The sequence below is a fragment of the Eupeodes corollae genome, chromosome 3 (assembly GCF_945859685.1).
Source record: "Eupeodes corollae chromosome 3, idEupCoro1.1, whole genome shotgun sequence".
Classification (NCBI taxonomy): Eukaryota; Metazoa; Arthropoda; class Insecta; order Diptera; family Syrphidae; genus Eupeodes; species Eupeodes corollae.
Window position 1 is genome coordinate 124472744 of NC_079149.1, and position 8729 is coordinate 124481472.

At 35.1% G+C, this 8729-nt stretch overlaps 1 protein-coding gene across 1 annotated transcript; it reads right to left on the reverse strand.

Moving 5' to 3' along the window:
* Positions 1-3657: 3657 nt before the first annotated feature.
* Positions 3658-4437, reverse strand: LOC129952505 (adult cuticle protein 1-like). Its single transcript, XM_056065112.1, has 2 exons — positions 4379-4437; positions 3658-4322 (listed from the first exon to the last, which is right to left on the reverse strand). The coding sequence occupies exons 1-2, from the start codon at positions 4382-4384 to the stop codon at positions 3765-3767; spliced, it is 564 nt and encodes a 187-aa protein (XP_055921087.1). The 5' UTR covers positions 4385-4437; the 3' UTR covers positions 3658-3764.
* Positions 4438-8729: the final 4292 nt, after the last annotated feature.

The window sequence follows — 8729 nt, forward strand, 5'->3', positions numbered from 1 at the left end:
ACAAAGCAGGCCTAACGTAACGCAGACGAAGCCGAAGCTGAAGAGTGTTTGTGTTTCAGCCATTGATGCATCTGAAAAACTTTAAATCCTCTGCAAATAAAAGTCAACTAGAATTAAAGAGATATCAGCCAAGTCATTAATAAACATTAAATTAAAAAAAAAAGAAAGGGTCCAAGATGGCTGCGAAATATCTGAGGTAGCTATAATTGGGTGGTTCTTCCTGCAATAAAGCAAGAAGTGAAATATGCCCATTAAGGAGAAATGTCAACTTTCCACATATAATTTTCTCGTAGAGTTTCGATATACTTGATAATTTACAAATAGGACGGTAGTTATTTACTTCCTGCGAAGGACCATTTTTACGAATTAGAGAAAGAAATAATTTTTTCATCGCTAAAATAAATTCCAAGAAAAGCATTAAAAATGTAATAAAAGGATAAAGCAAGTGCACAATTATTTTGGTGGAATTTCATCAACTTTTAGAAAAATTGAGCTTTCGATTTAGGTGTCAATAGATTTTAATTTGGTTTGGATTTATGGATTTTGGATTAAGTAGATTTGAGGGTTTCTGAATTTCGAACACAGTCTATAAAAGTGTCATTTTATACTGATGGCAACGTTTTGACTCCATTAAGGTTTTCTCAAAATTTAGCATTTTTAGCGACTACAATAAACTTTACATCAATAGTTTCAAAATGAAAGCGCTGTAAAACTCGACTGTCATTTGAAGTGTCATACGATTCCCTTGTGTTTGGAATAAAATGAACTCATCTTACCAATTTGTTTTTTGATTATTACTTGGGCAATATGGGTAACTCTGAAGAAATGGTCAACAAGCTAAGTGGCTTGTTCGTGCTTAATCCTTGAACTCTTAACGCATTAATCTTCAAAGTTAAAACCACAAGATAAAAAGTAATGTAAAATTATGAAATTAACAAAAAGTATACTTCAAATATTCTCTTAGTTTTTTAACATTAGCCGTGTTTTTTAGGTATTCCATATATAGACCAGTGAGAAATTGCCAAAAAAAACGTTTCGCAGTAGTAAAGTTTTTATATTTGAAAGTTGATACAATTGAATATTTACCAGAATAATTTATCAAAAAATTCCAAAAAAAAAACTAGCGAAATTCAGACCAGGGGTGAAAACGGGTACGCTGATTTACAATAGTTGACTATCAAAATCAAGAAAATACTTCTGTGTAAGGAGATAGTCAATTTCAGAATTTTAGCCAAACAATTTGAAATAAAATTAAAACTTCAAGAAGGAGGTTTGTTCGTAGACTACTACATTAACATGTGGTGTTGAAGCGAGCTTAAAGCTCGCCTTAATTCTTCATATACCTACCTGAATCAAATTAAAATGACCTTGAATACGCAACCGGAATCGAGTCAAAATTTGTGATGAAAAACCTGTGTGGAGGAGTTGGTTTTACAGATAATGCATAATGGGTTGTTTAACCAAAACTAAATAATATCAACAGTAACAGATTAATTTGTTCCCTAATTTAAAACACATGATTCCAAATGCACAACTACTCAACAAACACAACCATCAAAATACAAATGCAATATCAATCGTACCAACATTTGAGAACAAAATCACATAAGATCCATTCGAGATCCGTATAAATGTCAAAAACCCATCCGTAGTAAGATTCTAATTCAACTTTTATCGGCAGTATTCATACTGCGGATATTTGTTTTTATTATTCGTGTAAAATCCTGCTATACTATTCCTAGATTTTCCAACAAAACACGGGTATTTTAACCAAACTCCAGTTTACTTCTGGGTACTTAAACATTGAGATAAATTAAATTTGGAGCAGAAATACTCCTTCAACTACAACTTTAAAAAACAACAGCCAAAAATGTTTTTAAGCACTTGGATTCAAAAATAAAATTCAGATTTCTTTTATATACATTCATATTTATCAACAGCATCAGCTAACCGACACTTGTACAATGTCATGAAATCAATTGGAAAACATAAATCACAATAAAAAAAAAACATAATTTATATTACATTCGCATATGAGTACGGGAATATAGTATGAAATTTTATAAATGAGAATGACATTTATCATATTACGTATACTCCTAAACGCATGTAATCTTACCACCCACCGTATAACCTATAACCAGTCCTTCGTCCGTATCATCACGTTCTCAAAACATCACTTAAGGTTTATACTCGTTGTCGTTTTATATGTCGTGTACATATCTGTTCATAAACCTTAAATCCATTTCGTTTTGTAAAACAAGATAAATTACACGTTTACAAGGATTCAGGAGGATTCAGGATTCTGTATAGATTTCAATGTGCCATGTTGTTGCTTCTGTAATAATTCTATTTTGGGCTGATGATATGAAAAAAAAGAAGAAGAAAGTCGTTTTGTTGAATCTTCAAGGAATGTGCCACTGATTGATATTATTATTGACATATCCACCCTTGTAATAATATTTTTGTTTTGATCCTTTTGACTTCAGTTACGAGTATAAATACATATTTAGGGGGTTAATGTAAAATTTTTCATTTTATTTTTCGTTTGAAACACAGTGACTATCTTTGGGAACCTTAACTACTTACATTTTTTTGACATAAGGAAATATGTTAAAATTGTTTTAAAATGCTTTTTGTGTATTTGGTAAACGTACCTAACTTCTACATAGTTTTCTCGGGGGAAATGTCATTGAATCTCAATCAAAAATCATTTTCTTAACATCACACTACTATCAGACTACACTCCTGTTTAGTCGTAATGACAATGAAATAGCCTCTCCGTCTACACAGAAGTACATATGAAGCAGCAGACAAGTGTCAGATGGAATTGTTTTGACATTAAGTTAATATCTCTACACTCAACACAATGTTATATCTCCAACTTCATACAATTGATATATTGGACGAATGACAGACAGAAAGACCGTTCTATCGATGACAAATGACATTTGGTTGGAATTTCCTTCACCTTTTTGTGATAAGAATTCTGTGTGTTATTTCAAATGCTGAAAAGAATCGTCACAAAACGAATATGATATGAAAAAGAAAATATATTGACGAACTGACAAAAAGTTAATTATCCAACTTTTTAGATGACAATCATTTTGATGACAGCTCTGAATCGTAATGGATGAAGTGTTCGAGACACAGTTGGTTTTGCTTTAAGTTAAGGCACCCTTCACATCACTTATAAAGATGGCTGGCTGAGTTTTCTATTTTTCTTTGGTCTATTTTTGTCACATTTTAACTTTTTTTGCCGTTTCGTTTTTCTTGGGATTATACATGAAATAACGGTTATATAAAGAATTCATTTTTATTTTTTTGTGTTATTATGTGGAAATGTCATAAATTCAACCAATGGGTCATTAATCATATTCTTGGAGTTCACAGAAAAATAAGAAAGAGCTGGGCTTAGGTTGTGTTGTTGTTGCCACAAGGCTAGAAAATACTTCAAGGACTGTTGGTCTCTGAAAGATGTTGCAAAAAATAAACTTTATCGATTTCTTATACTTTTTTTTCATTTAGGAAGTGACATTTGGTTTTCTTTTTTTGTTGCTGTCAAAACGGTGGTGGAGTTGAAAAGGTATTATTAATGACGGTTTGAAACCAATATCCCATTCGAGTTGAGAGATCCAAATGAAGAAAAATTAAATATTATTTAAAAGAGTGGATTTATTTCATAACTCATTTGTATCAGTTTTTGTTTTAATGGTATTGGTCGTGGTATCATTGATTTCTTCCAGTTGAAGTAGTTTGTGAAATTATTTCGATCCTGGTGCTGGTTCCAAGTTTAAAGACAAAGCCGATAATGAATGTCCTGGTAATGGAGCAATATGTTCAATTCCAAGATTTTTAGCTACATAAGTTGCTTCACTAGGAACAACAATTGGTGCTGGAATAACAAACGGAGAATAAGTTAGCGGAAAAACTGCTGGGAAAGCTGAACCATGAATTGCTACTGATGGAGCAAGGGTGCTGGAATCTCTAGTTTTGTCTTGATTGGTTCCTGGAGCTTGTTGTAAGTTGATAGAAGAAGCTGAGGCGTAGTGTCCAGGAAGTGAAGCAATATGTTCAGAGCCAGGTGTCCTTTCGATATAAGTACCTTCAGCACTTAATCTAACTGATGGTAGGACGAGAGGGCTGCTATAAAGATAGACACCGGATGGAGCTGATGGAGCTGGAAAAACAATCTGTTGAGAGTTATCAATGACATATCCTGGTCCTGCTGAATAAAGAAGTGGAGAACTCAATGCGAGCGGAACAACATTTGACAGAGCGGTCGTAGAGAGGGCACACATAACAAGGGCACAAATGAAGAACTGTAATGAAACAAATTAAAAATAAATAGAAAAATGTAGGCAAATTAATAGCAAACCTTCATGTTTAATATTTGAATATATTTTTTCAATTTAGAATGAAGTTGATTATTGAAAGAACAAAACACAATTGATGATTTTAATTGACAATTCAATACGCTTTTATAGTCACTGATCATAAAAATACTAATTGGTAGAATTCAGGTTTACTATCCAAAATCATAATTTGTATAAGAAACAAACTTAATTGAGGTAGTCAATAAAATACTGAAATGACCCTAGGGCATGACTTGATGTCCAAAATGTCTCTATGCCACAGTAAATTGAAAGCAAACACACTTCTATGCAGTTAGACAGGTTCGGATTTAATTCATTTAATTTATGTAAGACCTAGTTCTAGTTTCCTCTAGAAAGTAAAAAATAAACATTTTGAATTAATAATGGTCTTGACAATTAAACATTTAGGTCAAAAGAGTTCGAACAAAAATTTTACTTTAATGGAGAGCTACATTAAAATGTCCTGAACATTTCCTTAAAAAGTTCTCTTAATTTTTAATTGAGAAAAACATTGTAAGAAAGCATTGTTTGCTTTCTCAAATCATCCCTTCGGGTGCGGTTTAAAACTGTAGGTCCCCTTCATCAATGACAACACAAGAATGGTTGAAAGTAAGGTTTTTGTTTGCTTAATATGTCAAGAGGTGTTAGGTAGAGTAAGGTGTCCAGTGCCGCAGATGGGTTCGTGCAAAGCGATCCGCTTATACATAGACAGGCTGAACGTTGGAGTTTATTTAATTAATCACGGTTTTTAGCTTTCTTTAAAGCAGTCCACCATACTGCCCTTACCGTACATTAAAATCGGTTCGATTACCGATGTGTATAGCCAATGCGTGATTCTGGATTGTAAGCCCCATCTATTACCGATAGCTTTTTTGCAAGAAAAGAGAGCTACAGTAGCTTTTTTTACTCTTTCCTGTACGTTGCGTTTCCACTTTAGTTTTTTATCTAAGACAGGACCCAGTTATTTAGCCTCGTCTGAGAATTTTAATTGGATTCCTTTAATATAGGGAGGTGTTAAGATGCTTTCCTGAAACTGCTATAGCAACGTCGTCGTCTGCATAGGTTATCACTCTGAAACCTTCCGTATCCAGACTAGTTAGGATTTCATTTACCATCAGGTTTCAGAAAAGAGGGGATAGAACACCAGCTTGCGGTGTCCCTCTACTAACGAATCTTCTGCCAGAAGTATTGCCCAGTTTTGAGCTGATTATTCTGCAAGTGAGCATTAAATGAATCAACTCTCGAAGCGAACTCTCTACATTTAGAGATGTTAGTGCAAATGTGATTGCAGATGTGTCCACGTTGTTAAAGGCACCTTCGATGTCAAGGAAAGCAACCATAGTGAACTCTTAATGATGGAGGGAATATTCGACTGTGCGTACTAAGGTGTGTAACGCTGTTTCCACCGATTTACCTTTATTACAGGCATGTTGAGACGAACACAGAAGTCTTGTACCAATACTTGCATTAAATGGACATCAATCAATCTTTCCAAGGTCCTAAAAAGGAATGATGATAGACTTATGGGTCGTAGATCTTTAGGATTGACTTGCGAGGATTTACTTGCTTTGAGAATAAAAACAACTTTAACTTCTCTCCATGACGAGGGAACATGGACCAGGTAAAGACAGTTGGTAAAAATTGCCTCAAGGATTGGTGCAATTATGTCAGAAGTCTTTTGTAGCTCGGTTTGAAATGGTTTGAAGCTGTTGAGAGCTCATTTTAGCTTGTCCCTTGTTGTCGGTAAGGGAACTACCAGAAAAGCGAGTGTCCAGTAGTAAGTTCAGCGATTCATTATTTGAATTTGTCACGGAGCCGTCTGTATTTTTCAATCAGCTTGGCATGGTTGGATTAGTTTAAAGAATTTTCTGTAACCTAGAGGCTTGAGACGTTTCTTCTATCGTGCCACAGAAGTATCGCCAGGAAGGTCGCTTAGATTTCTTTAGTGCCTTCTTTTAAATTCTTAGGGATTCTTTGTAAGAATCCCAGTGGAAGGTTAGTCTTTCCTGAGCGATTCAATCTCTGAGGCCCACCATTGTGGTTCTCTCTTTCCTCTTATGTTTATAAGTGGACAAGCAATTTCTAGCGATCTGTTCATAGCTGAGGTAAGGTCATTGACTTTGTTGTCAAGTTCATTAGCGTTAGAGGAAGGACTAGATAGTACAGGTTTTAGTAAACTTTGTAATTAGTTTCTGTATGAAGCTCAGTCAGTTTTCCGATAATTTCGAAAAGTCAATGGACTAGGGTTTTCATCCACATTGATATTGAACTGGATATATCTATGTTCAGAGAACGAGTGTTCCTTGGATACTTTCCAGTCCAAGATCAAATGGTGTATAGTATCTGAGACAAGAGTTATGTCTAGGACTTCTTGTCCAGTTTTAGGGATGAAGGTTGGTTCATATCCAACATTACTTACTAAGAGGTTAGTACCAAGAATATAATCAAAAAGAGACTCACCTCTGTCGTTGATATTCGTACTTCCCCATACCGTGTGATGAGCGTTAACATCGATCGCCGACACTAGGCAGAAACTTCCTTTGGTTGTTTCCAGCCTTGCTATACGGTGGTATCTTTGTCACTGAAATGATTGAGCAAAAATACATTAATGCTACGTTTCACTAGTATGCAAGATCTATCTGTTACACACAGTGTGGTACCCAGGAGTCCTGAGTCCTCGAACAACGGATCCCACAATCCATGGCTCTTGGATCAGGACAATGTCTTCCTCGTTTCTTGCCAGACGGAGAAGGAGTGGGGCTGAGGCCTATACTATATTTTACTGATTCTTTCGTATTTTTATATTACGTTCATTTAGTCCTATTTTGCAAAGAAGTACCATTTACCGTGGTTTGTACTTTTCACTGCTTCCAATTTCCACGCAATTCTAAGTCAGAAATGGAGTAAAAAAAATATACCCGACTTAACATCAGGTAACTATACTGTAGCAATTAATAAAATAATTAAATTTTAAAGATTTATTCACTTGGAAAATTAATTAACTCTCAAATAACAAAATTAATTTCACTTAAAAACGCACACAGTTTACCATCATCATCATACTCGTGTACATACCTCATTCTAACCCCTCTTTTTAAATCTTTCAAAAACCAGCAGAACTAAATAAATTTTGAAAATAAGTCTTGTAATTGCAAACAAATTTCAAAAATATTCCCCCTCCTCACATTGTAAAGAATCATTTTTCATTTCGAAGTCTCTGTTAAAGAATGTTCAACTGTGAATTGTGTGTATTTTTCAAAACACGAGTAAAATCGTCCTGAGAAAAGCAACTGCATGCACATTATCCAAAAACGGAATCAAAAGCAACCAAACTTTGTTCTTTGTCTTAAAGGAAGACAGAAAAATGTTTGCTTAGCCAATTACGCTTATCTTAATATTTAGGGTAGAGGTATCTATGCCCCCCAAAAAACCACCCTCTCTCTCACAGTTTTCGTTATCTTAAAAGTTATCCTTATTGAAATCAACGATAAAACAAGCAAATTAGCAAATAAATCAAATTTTCATTCCCTCTTATTTTCCTTTTCCAATTGAAATAAGGAATCTTTAAATTTTCAGTTTGATCCTTATATATGTATGTAGGAACAGTATATGAGATACTGACAAGGACGATTCTCTGACGAGTTGTGTTCTCATCACTCCCTGGCGTAGCGTGGCGTGGCGCATCTCGAATCATTTATCTAAATTAATCCCTGTCGTTTACATTGGAAAAACAAATCAAAGATTAAGACAAACACATTTGCGACTTTGAGAGGAGGAAAGAGAAGAGAGGACTTCATCAGGGTGGATCGACTGACATAGCCATTGTCGGCTTCGTCGTCCTCAGTCATCAAACATCGCGCCACATGACGGAGGCAAATTAAAATCCAGGACGATGGATGGAGAGAGGAGAGAATCAATTTTCAATTGATGCAAAGGATCATCATCGGAGTTATATTGTGTGCCAACTGCCAACTAAGCGAAGGGGGTGTGCTTGGTACTCCGTGGTGCGTCCGTTCTATGGTGTAGGTATTTGCTGAAGACACCATCATCGCAGACTCATCGGCTCGGCACGGCAAGGCACATAATGAAAAACGATTAAAGACCAAACTTCTATACAAAAGGGTTCAAAAAACGTAGGTATAAGCATGTTTCCAAATATAAGTACAACTTGAAAAGATAACAAAACGAGCAGCAGCAGGAAATGCCTCTTACAGCCAAAACTCAAACCGGACCAGGTAAATCCAATAAAAAGCAGGAATACACTATATAAACGCTTTTAACCTGATGGAGACGCGTCTCCGTCTACTGCGCGAGCATTAATTAGTTGTGTCAAAATCAGTAATAATTCATCAA